The 23,696-nt window shown below is 42.9% G+C and overlaps 1 protein-coding gene across 1 annotated transcript in view; it reads right to left on the bottom strand.

The window, feature by feature from the left end:
• GNL2 (G protein nucleolar 2) overlaps positions 1-23,696 on the bottom strand; it is an 859,639-nt gene that overhangs the window by 370,403 nt on the left and 465,540 nt on the right. The window contains 1 exon segment of the mRNA XM_044083721.1: positions 19,644-19,748. Within this exon segment, the coding sequence (XP_043939656.1) occupies positions 19,644-19,748 (105 nt within the window).

Genomic DNA, 23,696 nt, shown 5'->3' on the forward strand with positions numbered 1-23,696 from the left:
CAGCTCCTTCAGTGTTGCTGTAGGTCTCCTGGCAGCCTCTCTGGGCAGTCTTTGTCTCGTCTTTACATCAATTTTGGCAGGACGTCCAGTTCTTTGCAACGTCACTGTTGTCCCATATTTTCTCCCCTTTTTGATGATTGTCTTTACTATGTTCCATGGTATATCCAATGCTGTGGAAATTTTTTTGTACCCTTCTCCTGACAGATACCTTTCAACAAAGAGATCCCTTTGATGCTTTGTAAGCTCTCTGCAAACCATGGCTTTTGCTGTACCATGCAACTGAGTAAATGTCAGGAAAATCCTACTAGGACAGCTGAACTTTATTTGGGGTTAATCAGAGTCTTTTAAATTGATGGCAGGTGTGTACCCAAGACAACTGAATGCTGTAATTAAATCAAAAGGTGCTTCAAGAAAGTATTAGCTTAAGGGGGTGCACACTTATGCAACCCAGCTTATTGCACATTTTTTATTTTTTATATTTTTGCCTTAACAGATTTGTTTGTTTGTTTTTCAATTGAATTGCACAGGATATAGGTCACATTAAAGGTGGGAAAAGTTTTGAAATGATTTATTGTGGTCTCATTTTTTATATCACGAAAAGTGGCAATTTAACAGGTGTGTACACTTTTTATATCCACTGTATATCTATATCTTTATATTATATATATATATATATATATATATATATATATATATATATATATATATATATATATATATATATATATATATATATATATATGTTATATATGTGTAAGGCTTTGACCAATCCCTAGAGGCACAATGACAATTTGGAAAGGGGAAGGCGGGAGGGGAGTTGAACCAGATGAAAAAATAAAATAAAAGATCTATTGTTACAGTACGTTCGCAACTTTTGTATCCAATGTTGTCTTTTGACATCTGATTCAGTGTGTGGGTCAGATCTCTAAGCTACCCGAAGGGTGCCTGGCTGCACTCGAGGAAGGATATTCCTGAGAATGGCAGAACCAAAAGAAGTGTGTGTCCTACATGATGCATCTAGTTTGTAGTGAAACACAAAGATAAGAGTTGATGGGCCTAGTTGCTGCTGCACATATACCACTTATAGGAACTCATTTAGCAAGAGCGGTTGAGGTTGGCATTGCTCTTGTAGAATGCGCTTTAGGCTTTGATTGCAGAGGCATGCCACGTGAATTGCAACGGAAATGCAATTTGCTAACCATCTTGAGAGGGTTATTTTGGAAACTATTTGCCCCAACTTATTCTTGGAGAAAGATATGAATAATTGATCTGATTGTCTGATAGTCTTGGTACGGTGGAGGTAGAATCCGAGTTGCCTGTGCACATTTAATGTATGTAAAACGTTCTCCTTTCTTGAAAAAGTTAGGGAAGAAAACTGGCAAGTCAATCTTTTGGTATAAATTTGCTTCAGAAGCCACTTTTGCATGAAATGAAAGATTTGTTCTCAATTACACTATCTTTATGAAAAAACTAGGAAGGGGGTCTTACATAAGAATGCCTGAAGTTCTGATACTCATTTGGCAGAAGTAATGGTGACCAGAAATACAGTCTTCAGAGAAGGAAATTTTATATCTGTGGATGCTGCTGGCTCAAAGGGTTTCTGTCTTCAAGATTGAAGCAAAATGTCGACATCCCAAGGAAGGATTGATCCAAAACTGGGGGTCTCAATAAAAAAGGTCTCTCTTAAAAAATCCTTGGAAATTTTGAGGGAAGCAATGGAAGCACTGTTGAATCCTATGTGGAATTTTGAAATGGCTGCCAACTATACTTAACTGTTGAATAATTTGACCCAGCCAAAAAAAAAGTTCCAAACGAAATTCTAAAATGTTTGGAAGTGGTGCTGAAAAGGGGTATAGCCCATTAGAGGATACCCAAATGGAGAGACGTTTCCATTTGCTCTTGTAAGTCTTTTTTGTATAGTTCCTTTATGAGGAAAAGAGGATTCACACAACTCAGGAGGAAAGTCTGGCATCTTTAGCAATTATTAGAACTGGAGAAACCATGTGGTTAATTTTAGGGTATTTAGATCCAGTATAGGCAGCCCGGAGGGTTATGTGAGGAGATCTGGGAATGGATCCAGCACCCATGGTAAGTGAACTAGGTGAGACTGAAGAAAGGGGAACCATACCTGCAGAAACCAGAAGGGAGAAATGAGGATTACATTGGCTATGGACTCCACTGCTTTCTGAATGAACTTCGTGATAGGAGGAATGGGAGAAAAGGCATAAAGGACACCTGATGGCTATGGATGGACTACAGCATCTCTCGGTGACTGACCCTGTGAAGGGATGAGGACAAAGTAACTTTTGCATTTGTTGTTTAGGTAAGAAGTAAAAAGCTTGCACCAAGGTTGGCCCATGTGGCTGAAGATTTCTGTTGCCGCTGTTTTGTTGAGACTATTCGTGAGACAGTAGTATAGTTCTGTTCAATTTATCCACGAGGATGTTGGACACGTCTCAAGTATATGCATTACTACTTGAAAGGGGTTTGAAGACCTTTCCCACTGCCAGATTCTCATGGCATCTCAGAAAAAAGAGGGTATGATTGGGTTCCACCTTGTTTGTTGACGTACTAAACCACTGCCATATTGTCAACGTATAGCAATCACATACTTGGGTAGATAGTCCTGAAGTGCATGCAGTGTAAGGAGGATCGTTCTTAACTCCAGCACAGTGATGTGAACGTTGGCCGCTATTGAGACCACATTCCTTGGACTGCTCTCCCTTCAAAATGCCCCCCCCCCCAAGAAGGGATACATTCGTGGTCACTGAGGCTTTGAGTATTGCAGTGCAAAAGTGTCTGCCATGAGTAACTGAGCCAGATGAAATTCACCACTGAATGTGGGTTTTGCACACCTGCATGACACGTATTCTGTAGTAAAGGGGATGAATTTTCTCAGACAACTGTACAGCTAGTGTCAAGTGTAGAACTCTCATGTGATATCTGGCTACAGGAACCATCACAATGGAAGAAGCCATTTGACCTAGGAGGTGTAATATCTGTCAAGCCTGGGGGATGGGATGATTTATTACATGAAGACCAACTGATCTGACTGATTTGACCTGTGCTGAGGGTAGTTTTGCTACCTGATGTACAGTGTATGTGGCAGCCCATGAACTCTATGTATTGGGTAGGCTGTAGTTTGCTCTTGTTGGTGTTTACAGAGATGCTCAGGTGGGTCGATAGTTGCAAAGCACAGTTGTGTACACTTACCATAAATGTAGATGTTCGAGTGTATTCACTGTTGCAGTCATTACATTTGGGTAATCTGCTGGCAGGTTGCCCTCAGTCGGCCTGAATTCCAAAGTCTTGGGTCCTGCATCGGTTGCTGTCTTCTCTTCCATGACGTCAGGTCATCAGGGGTATAAAACATGCAGCCGATGCCATTTTCTTTAGTTTTGCTTGCCCCCGATGTCAGGTGCCCCCAAAAAGGGGGCAATATTATATATATATATATATATATATATATATATATATATATATATATATATATATATACACATACATGCATCAATATAAATTTTACCTTCATCTACAAGCAACTACACCACATAGGTTGTAGAAGACAGAGAAGGAAAGATAAACTTTAGAATGACAGGGGGATGGCGAGAGGGTAATCTGGACTGCAACAGTGAATACACTCAAACATCTACATTTATGGTAAGTGTACACAACTGTACTATGTTCTTCGTGTTTCACTATTGGTCATTACATTTGGGTAGAATCCCAAAGCTATGATTGGGAGGCTGCAGCTAAACAGCATTAGGTGCAGCTATAAGGCCCTGCAGCACTGCAGTGGCAAAGCCTGCCCTGGACTTAGAGTAAAGAGGCAAATGGTAATGCTTTGTAAAGGTGTGAGCAGAACTCCAAGTAGCAGCCTCTAGAATGTCTTTGGTTGGTACTCCCCTGAGAAAGGCTGCTGAAGTAGCTGCAGCTCTGGTGGAATGAGACCTAATGCCCTTGGGCACAGGTTTAACATGGTGTAAGTAGCAGAAACGGATGCAGTGGCTTATCCACTTTGAAATTGCCTTTCCTTCTGATCCCGCAGCATATAACACTAGTAATTGCTCAGTTTTTCTTAGAGCTTTAGTCCTGCTCAAGTAGAATCTTAGCTGTCTGTGTACGTCCAAGGAATGCAGAATTCTCTCCCCTTTGTTCTGCGGGTTTGGATAAAAAGTTGGCAGATGAATTGTTTGGTTAAGAGCTACACTGGAAACCACCTTAGGAATAAAAGTAGGATTTGTCCTCAGAGACACTCTGTCTGGGTAAAATATGATAAAAGGCTCTACAGCTATGAGGGCCTGTAGCTCTGAGACTCTTCTTGCTGAAGTAATTGCTAGGGGAAGAGCCGTCTTCCATGATAAGAACTTTATATCAGCGGTAGCAGCTGGTTCAAATGGAGGCAGAGTGAGCTTTTCCAACACATGCAGGTAATGGTGATCTTCCTGGAGGCCTTAAATTTCTGGCTCCTCTAAGATACTGCTTTAGTAAGGGATGAGAAAAGATTGGTGGCTCTGTATTGTAATGAGCCAAAATGGCAGAGGCATGGATTTTGATTGATGAGAAAGACAGGCCTTTGTCAAGCATCTCAGTTAAGTATTGTAATATCTGAGGGATATGTGGTTCTACAGCATCAGTTCCTTGTGCTTGATTCCAAGCACAGAATCTCTTCCATTTGTCAGCATAGGATTTTCGACTACTAGGCCTTCTGGCTTCCAAAATGACATCCATCACTGCTTTACTGAGAGGTGTCATTTGTATGCTTACAGGATTAGCCATGCTGCCAGTTTCAGAGTCTGTAGTTGATTGTGCAGGATCTGATTGTTTTGCTGGGACAGTAGTTGTGGTTTTTGAGGCAAGGTCCAAACTGGGTATTGAGACAAGTTCCTTAGGAGTGGGTAGCAGCATTGGCAGGGCCAGTCCGGGGCAATTAATATCATCTTTGGCTTCTCTTGTCTGTCTTTTAGGAGGACCTTGGGTAGAAGAGGCAGAGGAGGAAAGGTGTAAACTGATAGATTTTTCCAACTGAAGGATAGGGCGTCCACTTTCCATGCTTGTCTGTTATAAGTCCTTGTGCAGAATCTTTTCAGTTGATAATTTTGAGGAGAGGCAAATAGATCTATGTCTGGGCTCCCCCATTTCTCTGTTATCATGCTGAAGACTTGTATTTAGTTTCCACTCGTAAGGATCCATAAGGTTTCTGCTTAAATCGTCTGCCAGAGTGTTTTGGCTGGAATTGAGCTTGAAGATGTATTTGGTAGGTCAAAGCTGTGTCCCACAGTGCCATGGCTAGTCTGTAAAGGGGGTTTGAGTGTGTGCCCCCTTGCTTGTTTATATACCACATGACTGTGGTGTTGTCCGTCTTTATCAGTAGTTGTCCTGGATGAAATAAGTCCTTGAAGACTGTTAGGGCATTTTGAACAGCTATCATCTCTTTCTGGTTGATATGTAGATGCATTAGTTTTGGTGCCCATATGCCCTGAATGCATCTTCCTGCCATGTGGCCCCCCCCCAGGCATAATCTGATGCATCTGTTGTTAAGGTTTGGCTGGCAGGGGGTAGAGTGAAGGGCCGTCCCATGTTTTGGTGACAGGCCTTTGCCCACCACAGAAACTCCTGTTGCAGGCAGGGAATGAGAGGAATCATTGTTTCCAGACTGTGTGAATGTTGACTCCATAATCTCTTTAGGTACCATTGAAGTTTCCTCATATGCAGTCTTGCATATGGAATTAATAGGATGCAGGATGCCATGAAGCCCAGAGCCTGCAGAATTTGTCTTGCAGAAGACTGGGTTTTTGTTGCCATCAGTTTGAAGTAAGTAGTCAGCTGCCTTTGTTTGTCCAGCGTGAGGTAAGCCATCTGGGCAGTTGTATTCAAGCTTGCACCCAGGAATGTCATCTTTTGAGAGGGTAGCAGTTGTGATTTCTTTTTGTTTGTGTACCCTAGGCATGTTAGAAACCTTCTCACAAATGCCAGGTGTTGTAGAAGAGTGTCCTTGCTCTCTGCTTGAATGAGACAGTCATCCAAGTAAGGATATATCTGAATACTTTTTTGTCTGCAAAATGCAATTACTGGTGCCAGGCACTTTGTAAAGACCCTGGGCGCAGTAGATAAGCCAAAGGGCAATGCAGAGAATTGGTAATGCATTAAGCCAGCCTTGAATCTGAGGTATCTTCTGCACGGCTGTCTTACTGGGCCATGCAGGTATGCCTCTTTTTGGTCTAAAGTCACCAGCCAAGCATTCTTGCCCAGCATGGGCAGAAGCTGCTGCAAAGTGAGCATTTTGAATTTTGGAATGTCCAGGTATGTGTTCAAAATCGATAAATCCAGTATTGGCTGCCAGGCCTTGTCCTTTCTGGGTACCAAGAACAGTCTTGAGTAAAAACCTTGTCCTTTTTCCTGTTCTGGTACTGTCTGAATGGCCCCCATATCCATGAGGGATGTAACCTGTTTCTGTGCCTCTGCCCATTGATTTTTTGGCAGATCTGGCCAACCATTTGTCATTGGCAGAATGTGGAAATGGAATTTGTATCCCTGTGATACGATGTTTAGTATCCACTTGTCTTGGGTTATTAACTGCCAATTTTGAGCAAAAAGTGCTAATTTTCCCCCTATGGGTGCTGCCAAAAGATAAGTGCTTGGTGTAGGCAGAGGGAAGTCATTGGGATTGCTTTCTGTAGGTTTGCGCTTTATCTTCTCCAGATTTGGAGGTGGACGCGCCCTGTTGCTTTGACCTGTATGAGTCTTGAGCCTGGTACCTGGAACCCTTAGGGTGTCTGGATTTGCCCCTTTGAGCTCTGTCTGACACAGGAAAGGACCAATTTTTGTAGGCCAGTGTCTACTGATTCTTTGTGGCTGCACTTGTAAGAAATCTTTAACAGTTTGCATAGACTTAGCTTTGTCTTCCATTTTCTTTAAAACCTCTTCTGCCTTAATACCAAACAGAGAATCATGCTGTAAAGGTGCATCCAGTAATTTAGCTTTAACACGATCAGGTAAATTTTGTTCCTTTAACCAGGCATGCCTCCTAATCACAGATCCAGTAGCTGCGGCCCTGCAGGAGGTCTCTAAAGAATCAAAACCACATTGCAAAGTATGCTTTCCAACTTGTTCAGCTGCATGCAATAATTCCTGTAATTCTTTATTTTCTGCACATTCTGAAATCAACATAATTTTCTGTTTCAGCAATCGCATAACATGTTGTTGGTACTTAAGCATATGAAATTGACAATTTAAGGCCCTGATTGCCAAGGTTGCAGATGTATAAACCTTTTTTCCCCCATCTGTCCAGTGCCTAGAATCTCTGTCAGAGGGGGTAGGGTTTTTTTGCTGTTGAGGCCTTAACTCCCTTTGGACCCTGTGAAATAGTTTCAGGATCAGCAGCAGGGTTTCTAAATAAAAATGTATGTGAGTCGGGGACTCTGTAATATCTGTAAGACTTACTGGGAGCCGGAGGTAAGGAGTCAGGGGTCAAGCTTGACTCCGAAAACACATCATCCACAATGTCTAAAACAGGGGGAATGGCTAAAGGCTTGTGCTGAGGGAGAAGAAGGAAATCCCCAAGCCTCTTTTTTGATTCTGAGAAGTCTTGACTCTCCCAGTGAAAATGCTCCCTCAAAGTATGCAAGGTTTCTCCAAATGAATAATCCTCAGGAGGAGATGCAGATGGAATACACTCCTCAGCATCAGAATCCTCATAGGGAGGAATAGAGAATTCCTGACCAGAAGAGGAATCAGAAGAAATAGAAACCTGATCTGAAGATTCATAATCAGTGTCTTGCCTAGGACTCTTATCTGGAGGGGGATGGGTACCCCTGATCAAGGTAATAAGGTCTTCAGCCATTTTGATCATCTGTTTTTTAGGCATAGAGGCCTGTGCACGTGGCTCATGCGTCGTTTTTTTTAGGTTTAGAAGTTGCTTTTGTCTTTGGTTTTACAGCTGTCGTCGGTTTGATATACAAATGCTGAGGTCTGAAAATACCCTTAGAAGCCGGTGCCTGCTCAGCGGCTCCGGACCCATCCAAGGAAGATACATCTGTCGGTCCAATACCTTGAGTATCTTGCAGCATGCCGGACTTAACATGGGTGTCGGTAGAGGCCTGCGACTCGAAGGTAGCGGCTATCAGGGGCTGCGAAAGCGCCTCACTGAGTACCGGCGACTAGCTTAGGAGAAGCTTTGTCATCAGTGTACTCCGGTAGTCGGATTGCTATCCGATGACATTTCTGGGTAGTTAAATCTGTTTCCAAAATACTTTGATGCAAAAATATACCGACGCTTAATAGTGCATTGGTTAAATCTAGCACAAAACCGACAGCCAGGCACGTTGTGATCAGGGCCTAGGCAAGGAATACAGTATAAATGGAAATCCTTATGAGGTATTTTCTTCCCACAAGTAATACAATTATTAACTTTTTCTGACATCGGTAAAAAGCAAGAAAAAAAAGTTTCCCCAACGGGGTACTTAGCTTTAGTGAATACTTTGGTTCTGAAACTCAAACTCGAATATTTTAGTAGTCGGCCGACCGGCACTTGCGAAATGCTTCTGCTTTGGGCATCGCACGGCAAGAAAGACTAAAGAAAATGGCGTCGGCTGCTTGTTTTATACCCCTGATGACCTGACGTCATGGAAGAGAAGACAGCAACCGAAGCAGGACCTAAGACTTTGGAATTCAGGCTGACTGAGGGCAACCTGCCAGCAGATTACCCAAATGTAATGACTGCAACAGTGAAACACGAAGAACATCAGGAATGACTGATTTGCTAGAACTAGATTCCTGGAGGTAGAAGTTAGAAGTCAGTTGTCCAGTCCAGCTATGGAGAACCTTCACCCTCATCTAAGTTGGTGACAGACTTGGGAGAGGAGTCAATATGCTTCCTTTAACAAGTCCTCTTCAGATGAATGTGTCTTGGGACTGCCAAGGAGGACACATCAGAATCGGATGTGAGACTTGACTGCAGAGTAGTCTAGAAGCCTAAGGGAACGGTCTATCCCTGTCTGCCAGAATGTGAGGAGAAAGTACAGTCTTTAGAGGCAGTCTGAATGAATACAAATTCTGGGAGTGTAACAGTGTCTTGGTCCAGACAAGGCCCTTTCCACAGCCTCGAAACGTGACTCAACCATTAGAACTTTAGAAGAACAACCTATATCAGCTGAGTCAGAAGTCCTCTTGATTCCAATGGCTGAGGGTCCCAAACAAGACCTTGGAACAAAGGTTAATGTTAAATACGAAGCCCCGAGCAGCAGTCTCTACTCGACTGGAGTGCATCAGAATTGAGCAAGTGAGGGAATATGTCGAAGCCGAAGTTTCCAGGGCTGTCAACTCTGAATCTGGTACTGAGGAAAGGCTGGATACGATGTACACTAGCTCTGGGAACAGAGACAGTGTAGAAAACTGAGAAGACTGAGCAGTCTCAGAAGAAAGGGCTGATCTCCGATCTTTCCCCAGGGATGGAGCTGGAAGGACTCTCAGTTGAATCCATGTCCTCAAAAGCCTCTTCTTCACTGGGTGACCATCGAATTCTGTGAGGCTCCTAACAGATCATCCAGATCTCAAGAAAGAGGTTATCAATGCAGGCTTCAAAGGTACCTTTCATAATATGGGAGAATGAAGCCTGGGACTTATCTGTGCAGGAGTAAAGGACAATTTTGGAGGAGGGGTCTGGATCTGAGCAACATTTGGATCTAATAGTCTCGATACTTTAAGTGCCGGACCAACAACAGCTGTGGGGGGTCAGGGAACCTTTTCTTAAATTTTCTCTGGTGACCCCTGGGTCTCTTATCTTTCGATTTCTCTTTGGCTTTTCCCTTTTTTTTCTCTCTCTCTCTCTGGATCTCTCCTTTCCCTTATAGGTGGATGCCTTCAGGTCTGAAGGTATCTTGGACCCTGTTTTCAGAGGGAGAAAGCCTATCGAAATCAACATCTTTCTATGCCCTAGAAGGGCACTGGTGCCAAAGGCAGCACAAATGGAGCATGAAACCTGTAAATGAAAAGGGCACATGGAGAGCGGTCTTGAGGTGGAATTTTATGCCCACAGGAAGATCACTTTTTAAAACCTGTTGGCATTAGAGAAAAGTACTTCTACTATACAAACTTTGCTTATCTAAGAAGAAAGTTTACTAATAAAGTGGTATGCTAGAATTAACAGTACACACACACACACGAAAAAAAACTATCAGAAAAGACTATAAAGAGCACAGTGATCTATACATGAAAGGTCTTTTAAGTCATAACCCTATCTAATACTTAAACTATAAAATTTTTTAAATGGAACAGGAAGAAAACCATTCACTTATCGTGAATAAAGATGGAACTCTCGGTCTACACATTTGGTTTACACAGTAGGCAAAGGAGATTTGAGGTAGTACAGGCAGGAGAGCAGTCAGAGGTCTCAGATCCAAAAGCTTTAGTAAAAGGCATTGAGTTTGGATCCGGTCTGATCCAATAACCCACATGTTGAAGTAAACAAAAAAGATATCAGATTTGAGTGTTTTTGCATTGAATATCTGCACTTTTTTACCTTTTTTTTTTCTTTACAGTATTTAGTTAGAACTGCTACTCTCTGCACAGTGGCAACTAGCAGTGATCTGTACAGTCGCCGATATCTTGCAGTGCAATTCCACATTGTAATATGCATAGATACTGCTCTTTTGCAGTGCAACTTTTCCTTAAAATACCCTTACTGTCTAGACAGATTATTTTTTAAAGTACTATTAGAGCATCTGGTTTGTGCATAGCTTAGCGCTACTCATCAAGTTCCCTGTCTAACTGACCTACTCGATATTTAAATTAACTCCCTCCTCCCTAGTAGATCAGTAGGCATGGATATGCACTTCTCTACTCTCTCTGTGCCGAGTCTGGTTGAGATTATAGCAATTGCTTCAAGTACACTGACAGACCACTTATTCTTAATAAAATAGATAAAGTATGTGACAGGTATAAAATACACTAATGCTGAAGGCGAAACTCTATCATACAACCAAAATGTATTCTATAGAGGTTGTCAGTGATACTTGCCCCACACCTACTGCACAGAGTAAAGACCCTACACACAAAAAGAACAGCTGTGTAAAATATTGCCATAACAGTAGATGTCCTTCTCTTCACTATTGCAGTATTCTTCACTAAAGGGATTCCCTGCCTTGGGTAGCCCAACGTCCGGCCAGCATACCAAAGCCTTAGGAATTTATAGATGTCCTACGCCATGTATATGCTCCCTGCTCAAGGTGTAGGGTAAAGTTGATATACACACGTACATACCTCAGAAATGAATAGCCCCAGGAGGAACCTGTCCATCCAGCTGGAACAAAAAAGGAAAAGAGTGGGGGGGGGGCTTACAGGTTTACTAACATAATGCGGAATAGCACTTACTCAAACATCAGTTGGTGGAATACATGTTATCAAAGCTTTTATAATGCTGAACTCAGTGATCGAAGTTACATTAGCAAAAGTGAGTATCAAACATCAGTTGGTGGAATACATGTTATCAAAACTTTTATAATGCTGAACTCAGTGATCGAAGTTACATTAGCAAAAGTGAGTATTTATTCACTGATATGAGGTAGACATTATGAATAGAGATTGTGGTATAGGGTCAATCAGGAAATGTACCCTCTAGTGTGATCTCAGAGTTGATATATTTGATTTGAAAGGGGTGTGGGGGTGCAGGGGGAATTGCCCCCCCTGCAAAAATTGAAACGGAAACATGGACTTTTGATATTGGAATTTTGGAAGTTCGAATGTCTATCATTGCTGCTATCACTTTCGACACTGTAAACTTCCGACATTACCACTTTCAACTTAATGATTCAATTATATGATCAAAATATATTGTGATTTTCAACATTATGACAGTAAACCGAGGGAGCAAATGCTGCAACAGTGAAGAGAAGGACATCTACTGTTATGTTAAGATTTTACACAACTGTTACTATGTCCTCCCATATCACTGTTGCAGTACTCTTCAGTAAACGGAGAGTACAAAGGCTCAAGAGGAAACTTGGGAGGAGGAAGGTGCAAATAGCTCTCAAGAAAACCATGCAGGATAGCTCTGGCAAAGCCAGCTCTGGCTCTGGAAACAACATAAAATTTGTAATGATTTGTAAAGATATGGACAGAGGTCCAAGTAGCAGCCTTAAGGATGGAAGGCAGCCACTGCCCTGGTAGAATGAGCCTTTACAGGGCAAAAAGGCTCTTTCAGAAGTCAGTTATAAAGAGAAAGGAAAACGCAGAGCTCCTTTTTCTGAAAGGCTTTACTCAAACAAAGCAAATGCCTTGATCATGCTATACAGTGCAGAAACAAAGCCCAAGAAGCAACACTTTTTTTCTCTCACTGCATGACCTTGCCCACTGGCACCTCTAACTAAATCCAACTTGTCTATTCCAGGCTAGGTGAAAGTCCTAAGGCCTATTTGTTCTTGCCTGGGAAGCCCTTATGGCCCATCCGTTCTCCAGTGGCAACAGTATGTATGAGCCATACATAGGGATATGCAAAAAGGTATCCTTCATGTCCACTGGCAACTTCCACATACCTTGTTATAGCAATGGCAGGACACCTTGCAGACTGACTTCCAGAAACCAAACATACTTAACTACCTAGTTTAAGTCACTGAGGTACAGAACAGGATACAGGCTGTCTTGTCATATTTTGGAATAGGAAGAAACAGGACTAAATCCTCCTTCTCAGATCTGAAATCAGAAAAGCTTACATGACTCCTTTCAGCAGTACACATTTGGTTAGGAACTCCCAAAAGAAAGATTGGTCTGCTAGTGGAGTTAATTCTAGGAGAAGACAAGTAAACTCCAACATGTGGTCAACAGTGATGATGTCTTGAATCCACTGACCATTTGTGGTAGTTTTCCAAGCAGACATATTTAGCATAATGTTTAAAGTCTTCCTCTTCCATGCACAAAATATAAGGCTCAAGCTTGATCTCTGCTCAATGCCTGAATAGACCTTCATATTCATCCTTTGCTGCTGTGCAGATCCCACACCTCCCAAAAACATGCAGTGCTTTTCCATCTCAAACATGCCTAAGAAAGGAGTTGTGGACAGCAGCACAGAATCTAGATGGTGCCTATTTGGGGAAGAGTTGAATACACCAACTGATTTGGCCATTAACTGTGGTATGTATTATCCCCATGAGAAAAAAACACAGGTCACAGACTGTGCACCATTACGCAGCTAGCCACTCGACAGTCCAAAAATTGGCTTTAGGCAATTTGGTCACTCCAAACACAGGTAAATTCAGGAAACTGTCATCTCACAGGCAATCCCAAGGCCACAGTAAGAAATCATGCAGTGCAGTCACAGTAGTCATCACTTTTGGGCAACTAGAGCAACACCACATGTCGTTTTAATGCCTTCATAGATGACAATTCCTAAGGAACCTTCTTTCTCTTTCAGGGTTGGCTACACTTAAAATGGAAGTTGGAAAGTGACTGGTCTACAGTTAAAAAGGGCCCATTTCATCTCAAGGAGGCTGCTGACCAGACCCTGGATGGCCTGACTCAACTGTATACACACAACTCCTGTAGCATGAAACTTAAGACACATTAGTAGCATTAAGCTAACACTTTAAATATAACAGAAGTATGTACTTGGTGCCTTCTCCCTTTGGAGCAAAAAATTAGTAAACACTAGGCTGGCTTTGTGGCATTAACAGATAAAGCCCTGACTACAACCCAGATAATTTGGACTGCCTAGTGACTTGGTAGTTTGAAACACCAGCAGACAGTGGTAGAAATGAGTGACAATGCAGCTTGCCCAGGAGAAGACATCAGAAAGGAATGGAAATGACGGACATTCGCCCATTTTTGAGGCAGAAAGAAAGTGCCTAATCTGTAGCATGGATGACATATGTCAGAAGGCAGGTGGAAAAACAGCCTATACATAATTAAAAAAAAAAAAAAAAAAAAAAAAAAACGGAAACAGGGACTTGGTCTACCAAGAAACACTTTGCTCTGCATCCAGAGTTCAGTGTGAGCAGACGTAAGCACAAGTGACATTGTCAGCACTGCAGACTTCACATTGGCAGCACATGTCAATTTACCAGAGGAAGGAAGCTTATGATGCAAAAGGGAATCTCTCAGCTCTTCCAGGGATGATGACAGTCCAGGATGCCTGCCTCTGGTCTCCCTTACACAATGTTTCAGGATGGACGGAGTGAGGGGGGAGGAACAGAGCAAATGAGAAAATGGCCTGATGATCTCAGGGAAGCAAGGGACCATAAAAGGAAAGAGAAAAATGCAAGTAAAGGCAAAGAGTTTTACTTAACCAATCAGTTTTTATGAACCCCCTAAAAGATATTAAACAAAGAACTAATGGTGTAACTCTTTTACAAGAAACAAAACGTAATAAAAATAAATTTCAGATCTCAACTGGAACATGCACTTTGTAAGTGCAAGAACCTTGTCAGTAAATACAGACTTCTGAGAAATGTCTGCTCAGGAAACACAGTAACTGAAAAGTATCACTTAATATATAATAATAATAATCATAATAATAATAATAATTATAATAATAATATAATTATCCCAAAAATGTTTTATACTCATCCATCAAATCAAGGCAAGACTTTGTTGCTCCAAAAGAAAACTGTCCAGAAAAATAAATAACATTATGTCTGTAAAAGATGGAGAGTTGAGATGTTACCAGTAGTAAAATAAACATAAATCTATATCACTTCAGGGAGAGGTGCTGTCTATGCAAACATTATATACCAGCCAATCTTATCCCTCACGTACTGCATTTCGATTACATTCCAGGCAACCCCAGGTCTTCCCTGAAAAGAGGCTACTAGCCTAGTGGGACTAAACCAGTTAAGAAAGGATAAATAAAATGAGAAAAAAAATAGTTTTGGAGACGGCATGCAAAAAAGACGAATTTAAAACCAATCAGACTGTGAATGCAAATGGCAATGGTGTATCATCTGTAACATGGCAGGCAATAACCACAGCAAACAGGCTATTTTGCAGCAATAAGGGAAACAGAATAGTAGGGTTATAAAAGCAGTAAAGACTGCTGGGCCTCTTCAGGTGACTGGATTGCTGACACTGCAGTACAGCATTAGGGGAGTGCAGCACTCGAGTGTGTCATCTCTAGGATGAGATTTTAAACGAATGTTCCATCTGCTAGAGATGGTGATAGCTCAGGTGTATGAAAAAGATCCCATCACACCTACTGAAAAGAGTAGGGGAATTTTCCCTATTTCCAAGCCAAATTTTCCCTAGTAGTAGAAATAACACCTTGCTTCTCCCATGAAAGGAGGCCACTAGCCTACTGGGACTAACCCAGTAAACAAAGAGTAAATTAATTAGATAAAAAATAAATTAACTGCAACAGAAAATATCAATGACAAGTTTGGTGTGTTTTACTCTGAACTGTACAAAACATCATTCGAGTAGATATGGTCCATGGCAGGGAATGAATTCCACTTAGACAGATAGAAAACAACCTGTCCGGTGCATAACAGACAAAGTTCATGCAGACGAGAAGCCCAAACCGAAGGCAAAGACAAGGAAAGATGTGCCTGGTTCTTCTACGAGAAAAGGCCTCGTTGAGATGCTGTTAAATAGGTTACCTAAACTGGCCCCAACCTATCTTCCTTTGATTAAACACACGGACGTGTATGCACTTGAGAAAGAGAGAAGACGTGGGGAGCTGGGTGGGGACATTACATCTGTGTTTCCTTAACTGGGCAAAAGTCTGTAAAACCTAACATCTATAAAGCAGACTTCACTAATCAACTCAGACTTAAAGATTTTTTTGCAGGATATCAGCCATGCTTTCATTTTTAGCCCTACCTGACCCTGTTCACATGAATATGACTGGTTATGTAAAAAGGCTGGGCCGCGAGACTATCTTAGGACACTCCTAAAGTTAATGTATGTAAAAAACAAGCTACCACAGAGAGGGTGTTAATGGGCAAAAGAAAAAAAAAACAAAAAAAAGAGAGTTCTGACATACTAGAATGGTCTAAAAGGCTGAAAGTACATCCCTTTTCTGGGCTTCTATGTACTTCTTAGTTTCCCACTGGAACTCATTAGACTAGTCATTGAACATAACATCTTCTTTGGCATGCATATGTTCAGACACAAGCAACACCCATAGAGATACTTACTAAAAGGATACAAAGGCCTAAACATGCCCTACATGGACAGACTCAAAGCCCTGTCACTATACTAGATATCCTAGACTGCTAAGAGGTGACCTGTGTCTGGGATACAAGGTGTCCTCCAACCCAGTACTGATGGATTTACTGCATATCAGCAAGTCAAATGGCATCAGAAATACTCCGTCTAGGTATCTAAACCTCTTCTACAACATCAGCAGAATGGTTTGGAGTGACAGTATATCTTGAAGAGCATACTATTGCTCTGGAACAGACTCCCCATCCACATAAAATAAAGTACACCCCTGTCTATATTCAAGCCAAAGCAAAAGCCCTCTGGAGGAGAAAGAGAGAATAAGGTGTCTTCAGAGTGATAGTTTTCAGTGGCTAGACTCTCATCCACATATGCCATCTTATCGGATTCTAGGTCATGGATATCACAGCTCTCCTCCAGGGATTCTATTTTTGAAAGGAACCTCAGACACTTCAGGTATATCCAAGCCAGGCATCCTACTGTTGAGGAATGACAAACATTCAGCTAGTTTGGCTAAGGACCTGGTGGAAGCCCAGGAAGTGGAGTGAGAAGAGACACTGACAGGCAAGCTGCAAGAGACCAGTTTGTCCTTTGGTGCTCTGTGATTCATGGCTTTAGATACTACCACCCTGGAAGTCTTGGCTTATATTTAGAGGGCAGTTACCTTGATGTACAAGAACAGTACAGATCCTGCCTTCCTCTTAAGATATTACAATACATGCTTCTGACAACAAATGGCCTTCAACTTCAATAAGTGTGCCATGTGTGTCAGTCCCAAAGGTCTCATGAAAAAAACAGTGGTGGTAGCATCTGCACAGCAACCACACCACAAGCCTTGGCCAGAACAGAATGTGTGTACAGGGGCATTGAAAGTACCTCACAGAGAGCAGGGTCACTGCATCCAGGGAAATCAGACACCCAAAATGTCTTCGGTTTCTTGACATATCTCACAGTCTGGAGGCTCCCAGAGACTTTGTGAAATGCTACTGTGGCACAGAACCAGGTTTACGCCTCTTTTTTTGGATGTGTACTACTGCACCTTCTATGGATTGTCCTTGGAGCGATTAAAGCACAATGTTGTCCATGTTGTGCTCTGGGCAAAGGCAGAATAAACAGTATGGAAATCCCTGTGGGGGATTTGCTTATCACATACCATGTAATTAATTACCAAAAAAATTCCTCTGAATTTGAGTCAGTATTGGTTATTAGCCAAGATCCAAAATTCAGCAATGCAGATAAGAAAAAAATTCTATGGGGTACATATCTGTCTGCTGTAAGTTTGTAGGCTGACAGACTCGGTGCTACAAGTAACATATGCCTGCGCACTACAAGACAAGAAAGATTTCAACATGGTGTCACCTGATGAACCCTTTATATCTTCAGTACACTGACTCTTGGTTGGAGGACACTTGACAAAGCTCTAAGTGAGGGTAAAGCTTTGTAAACTGGCCAGGCCATGGGCTACTTGCAAGCAGGATATGCCAAATGTTTGAACTGCAACAGTGAATGTTACTATGAAGAACTCATGTTATACACTGACAACTGATATCTTCACGGTATTTCACAGAGGCTTCATCCACATTCTACCATTCTAGAAGAATAGACAATCATGGTGGAAACGTGTTCTTCTTCCATTAAAGGAGAAGAACCACTCCACCAAATCCTGTATGTATTTGTACCCTATAGTATTTGCATCCTCTCATCTTGTGTATTAAGGACTTGTATAAGGGGAAGAATCTATGTTTAGGAGGTGAGAGAAGTTGCCCTGCACGTTTTGGGGAAGTTGACCACTTTTAACATGACAGTCAGCAGCTCACCAGGGAAATCTTAGGATGCACTAAACTAGGGCAAAAAAGAAGAAGGGGGGTGTGGACATGGATTAGCTGCTGCTTTAGGACTCTCAAGTGATGCATATCTTCAAAGATCTAATGGCGACTTGTGGGTTATTTGATGAGACTGACATTATCTGTACATTTGTCACTCCTTAGTACTCTGGCTAAGGATGTGATGCAGATGCTTCAGGTATGAACAACCAAATGAGTGGTAAAGGAAGTTGGGGTGAAGGAGGGGCACTTGTAGGAACTTCAAGTGTCTTATTTTTTGCAAGCAGTATGTAAAGTTGAGAGGTAAGGATTTTATTACCACATCCTAAGGTGAAAGTCTGATCAGTTAATCACAGAAGAGTACAAACGGTGGTGGGCATTGCTTTACAGCCTGAGAAGCTTCACTGTAATTTTCCTCATGCATCTGAATATTCTTAAAATGCAGTATGCTACCACAAGCTGCACTGCAGGTTGGCTAGATATGTTGCCACAACCAACACCTGTTTGAAGGGTAGTGAGTGGTGGGTGGATAGTTATACCACTCCGCATGTAATGAAGCTATCCAGCATTAAATGCAGAATGTGTGCGTGGGGGAGGGGGGGGTAGTTTAAGATGCGTTTAACCAGTATGTCACAAGGCTAAGTTTTTACTGTGTAGAAAAAAAGTACAAGGGCGGGTACCTGAACCTGTAAAAATCATATCTCATAAAAGGCGTACTTATATGTAAGATATGGCTGCACAAAAACTAGAAACAGGACAGTACTATGAATCTGCATATCTTGTGCACAGCATTAGTAGTCCTAGCAAAATGAGTTTTGTAAAGAGGATGTTTCAGAACACTTGACTAGGTGCAAGCATGATGTTTTTTAGTAAACACTGCTGGCTGCAGAATAAGGAACAATTCAATTCTATTCAGAAAGCCAACAACTTCCTTTTCTGTCGGACTGCTGACAACAGAACTATAAGTCACAAAGTAAAAATTAGGTACACTATTTAAGGTCTGAATATGCTGTAATGAGCAACTGTCTATTACATGTTTACAGGAAATATTAAGTATAAATATGGAATACAGGCATTTATCACTGAAACTGCACTGTCAGAAGTTTAACTAAAATTAATAAAAACTACCCTGAATGAATACCATAGATATAGTACTTACGGAGAGACTGATAACAATCGCTAACAAAGTTTTTTTTTTCTTTTTCAACTTTTTTCTTGTTCCTGAGTCTTAAAAGAAAGCAGTTTAATTTGGTGTTTTGTGTGTGTGTGTGTGTGTGTGTGTGTGTGTGTGTGTGTGTGTGTGTGTGTGTGTGTGTGTGTCTGAAAGGCCTACTACATGTACTTTTAATAGAAAACCCACAGGACACATCTCACTGCATAATGAAGTTCTTTTAAGGAGGACTGCATAGTTAGAAATATTACACTTCAACATCTGCTAACCACACCTTACACCAGAGACACAAAAACATCTGGCAAAAGTTCTTCTGAATAACCTGAGAATGATCAACTAAGACATCATATCACTGGGTTTCCATTTCTGCACTACTGTACAGCTGACAGAAGCTAGAACCAGCACAATATTGTGACACTGCAACAATCCAGGCAACATTACAATGATAATAGGATTCCAAGCATTTCGTTAATAGGGTTTTTTAAAAAAAAAAAAAATCTCACCACTCCCTTCAGCACAATGTCAGTCTCAGAGTCACCAGATGGGTAAACAACGCCAGGGCAGTCAATCAGGAAGATTCGACGCATCAGTGTGATGTATTGCCAGACCTGAAAAAGCAGCAAATCTAGACTGATCCTTCCAATATAATTTTCTCAGAATACGTCTGCAAAGAATTAGCTACAAAACAGAATTATGGAGGCTACACACACACATATTGTTTAAAAAAGCCAAAAACAGATGGCGGAACAATACAAAGTACTACAGGTAAACAAGCCTACAGATATTTCTAAGGAGTTCAAAGGATAATTTTTTAAAGGTGATCACATTTATGCTGAAAACAGAATTTGCTTGTGCAGAGTCACTTGGACTAACCAGTCAGCATTTTCTCTGTGTACATTAATTTGAATTGCCCTGGAACTGTGGACTACTTGCCTCCCCACACATAAACATTCCTCTGGCTTGATAATCCCATTTGTATTTCAACTGTTCTTGTATTTTACTCATGTATTCCTCTATTGGAGACCATTCCAAGTGTCAACCTCTTTTTTTTTTCTTTTTCTCAAAGAAATTCCTCACATTTCTCCCAGTAAAGCTCTCTAGCTTTGGGGAATTTACTGATTCTTAAATTTATCTCTGTTTAAAAATATATACAAAATGCAAACAAATACACAAATGATACAAAGGGAAGGAGATGACAGCCTGTCAAGTCCATTACATGTGTTGCAGTAAGTAATTGCCACTCTCCTATGTGTTTCTCAGTCCTTTCATTCCCTTGTCCAAGGTATCTATGACCCCCCCCACCGCCACCAATAACGGACTTGCTTTGTACTACTACTTATTGACAATTTTATTTCCTTGTCCTACCATAACTCTCTTTGAAAAAATATATGTTTAGGTTCATTTTGAAATTACCAGTCAGTCCTCTTTTCCCCCTATTTTCCATTCGCATACACTTCTCCTACCTGCCCACTAGTAATGTGTTGCATCCAAACTGTACTCTATTTTCTCTTATGTGGTGTGTGTGTGTGTGTGTGTGTGTGTGTGTGTGTGTGTGTGTGTGTGTGTGTGTGTGTGTGTGTGTGCATATGTGTGGGACACATGATTCAATGGACAATGCACTGACACCTGTCTGGCTGACACCATTTGATCTACAGGTGTGCAATATTGACAATCCCTAGGTAGGGGCATATTTCCTTTCACCAGGGATTGTGCAGTCTTGGAGTTAGCATATTTAATTAGCAGGGAATGTGGAAGTGCAGGGGGGCTTCCCCTTAGATTATAGGTTCATAAGTGTTTACTAGGCTAATGACCACATGGACCTTTTCAATCCTAGCCACACATCCCAAATTTCTGACAAGTTCTGGTACCCTTGATAAGTGTAAGCAGGGGTTTGAGAGGTGAAACATTTACAAGCAGGGGCCTGGGAGATGAACCATTCACAGGCTGTCTCTGTGTCCATTAGACACCGGTGCCAAACCAGGGCTGAATTTCCTGTTCCCCATCCAAATGTCCAAGTTACTCTTGAATTGGGTTACGGAGGAACTCTGCTTCACATGGGTCGGCAGCTGTTCCAGAGAATGGGGTAGTCTCTGGGATCATACTTGTCTCGTAATCCCCCAACAGTTCATGCAAGTAAGGCCACATGCACAGCAAAAATACCAATTAATACACACCAACACACCAGCCAGCTCTCCTCACACTATGGTGAATAAATAGTTACTAAATAGCACAATTCCTTACTAAGTAAACATAACTTTACTCTGCCATAGCAGCAGACCAATTTTGGCTTAATTAGCCTTCATCAGCGCTTCAATACCAACAAACAATGTTACAAGACTAAAATACACACCTCTTGCAAATGATTGGTCTCGTACAAATTCTCATCAAGTCCAGGGGGGAAACAAGGCTCCCAGCCTAATAATCCAACCTTTCTCGTTATTATTTAACACAGTGTGCCAGCCTCCTTTGTTTCGCCTGCTTAACACAATCTTATCAATAACAACAAAATAAAACATTGCAGTTTTGTGCTGTAAAGTATGATCTGAAGTAGGCAGACTTCATTTGTCTGCAACCTGTGGGGTATCGGATCCGACCTCGGATCCGAGCCGGCATTTCAAAAGCTTAGGCTCCGAGCTCCTAGCTCCTCCCTCTTACCCATAACCCCTTGCCAGCCCAGATTTCGTTTGCCGCTTTCAAGTTGAAACGGATTCTTGAGCTCCTGGCGTTTTTTGGTGCAGATAAGTTATTTCTGACAGAAAAAGTTTAAAAAATCTCAACTTTTTTCTCTTAATTATTTAGTGTTGAGTGTGTAGGCTTTCCTCTCTCTTTATTTTTAACTTTTCACAGGTTTTTGCGTAGTTTGTGTGTGTGTGTTGTTTTAGGCCTATTAGGGCTTATCATGTCCGAAGCCCATAAGGCTGTATTCTCTAAATGTACCGAGTGTGGCCATAAGCTGTCCCCAGCGGATGGCCACACTCGGTGCAGTCATCTTGGGGTTGAACACCTGTCATCTGGTTGTACCATTTGTGCAGGGTTCAACCCCGAGCTTTGAGGGAGCGGAGGTCGAAGCTGGTGCTGGCGGGACTTCTCCCCAGATACCGCCGGCTTCTGCCCTTCTACTCAGCAAGCTGTTGCTGTGGGCTCTCCTCCTCGGCTGGGACTCAACCTCCCTCTAAGATGCCGGAGGAGAGAGAGTCTTTAGGAGAGAGAAGGAGAGGCACAGGGAGAGGCACCACAAACGGAGGCCGAAACCTCCAGTTCGCTCCTCCGCCTAAGCGGCCTCCCTGTGCCTTCTAGCTTTCCTCCTCCTCGGCTCCACTCCCTCGGTTCTCTCCTGGGCCCGAGGAGGAGGAGGCTAGCCCTTCAGCGAGGTCCCCGAGGCGGCTCTCTAGGTCCGCTTCGTGGCCTCCACCAGATCCACTTTTTCTATGAGTGAAGCAGATATGGACCAGATGATGAGGAAATTCATCCAGGCCCAAATGCAAATGGAGTGCTCCTAGCCCCCATCCGGGAGGGGCTTGACCCTTTCGCCTTTGGCTCCTTCTCCGACCCATACCACGGGTTCGGAGCTGTCGGCGCCGGGCAGAGTTGGATCCGGGGTGGGTCGGATCCGATAGGTCGGCGCACCTCGGATCCGGCCCATCCCTTGAGTGCTTGGTACCGGACCCGACCTCTCGAGCAGAGGACCGAGCCTCGGATCCGAGGGAGCTGGTGTGTCTTCGGCTCCGTCCAGGTCAGAGCACACGGTCTCGGATCCGGCGGTTCGGCTCCGGCTCCGATCCGTGCGTCGGATCCGAGTTGGGGTCGGCTCTCGGGGTTTAGAGAAGCTGGCTCTCCCTCGGCCTTCGACGTAGTGGAAAGGGCACTGTTGAGGACTACTGGACCCCCGGTCCCTGCCACGGCTCCATCCCGCACTCCCTTGCAGTTGGGCCAGGCCCCCACCAGCCGGTCCCAGGGACAGCCGCCTCGATGTCCCAAGTAGTTCCCTTGGAACATCCAGCTGCGGAAGAGTACTCCTCGGACAGCCGCCCCGAAGAAGTACCTCGGAAGTGTAAGTGCAAAAGGAGGCACATGGACTCCCCCGAGTCCGTTACCGAAGACACAGACTTGGATGAAGGGGAGGGCTCCCCAAGGTCACCCCCTGAAGACGTCTCATTTGGAGACATTATGGAAATGTTGAGGATCGGGGGGGGTGGTCTGCCCCCAAGGCCTCCTCAGACGAGTCTGTGTTCTTGGAGGCATTCGAGGCGGGCCCATCTACCTCTTGGGTGTCCCCTCCTGCCGACCCTCTGGTGGACCTTATATCCATCAGAGTGTGGAAGGATCCGGACACCGTTGAGCCTGTACCTAAGCGTCCTGACCGCATCCTTTCCCCTCCAGCGGACCGCACTCACTGGAGCAAAGGCCCCCCAGTAGATGCCATGATGATGGCTGCAGCCACTAAGAGGGAGTTGGCCCAGGAGAGTCCCTCTATGCATCCTCCGGGCAAGGAGTCCCGCTCAATGGATCGCATTGGGAAGCGAGTTTTCAGTTCAGCAACCTTCTCTTTGAGAGCG

Source organism: Protopterus annectens, chromosome 1.part1 (assembly GCF_019279795.1).
Source record: "Protopterus annectens isolate FY-2018-M chromosome 1.part1, PAN1.0, whole genome shotgun sequence".
NCBI lineage: Eukaryota > Metazoa > Chordata > Ceratodontiformes > Protopteridae > Protopterus > Protopterus annectens.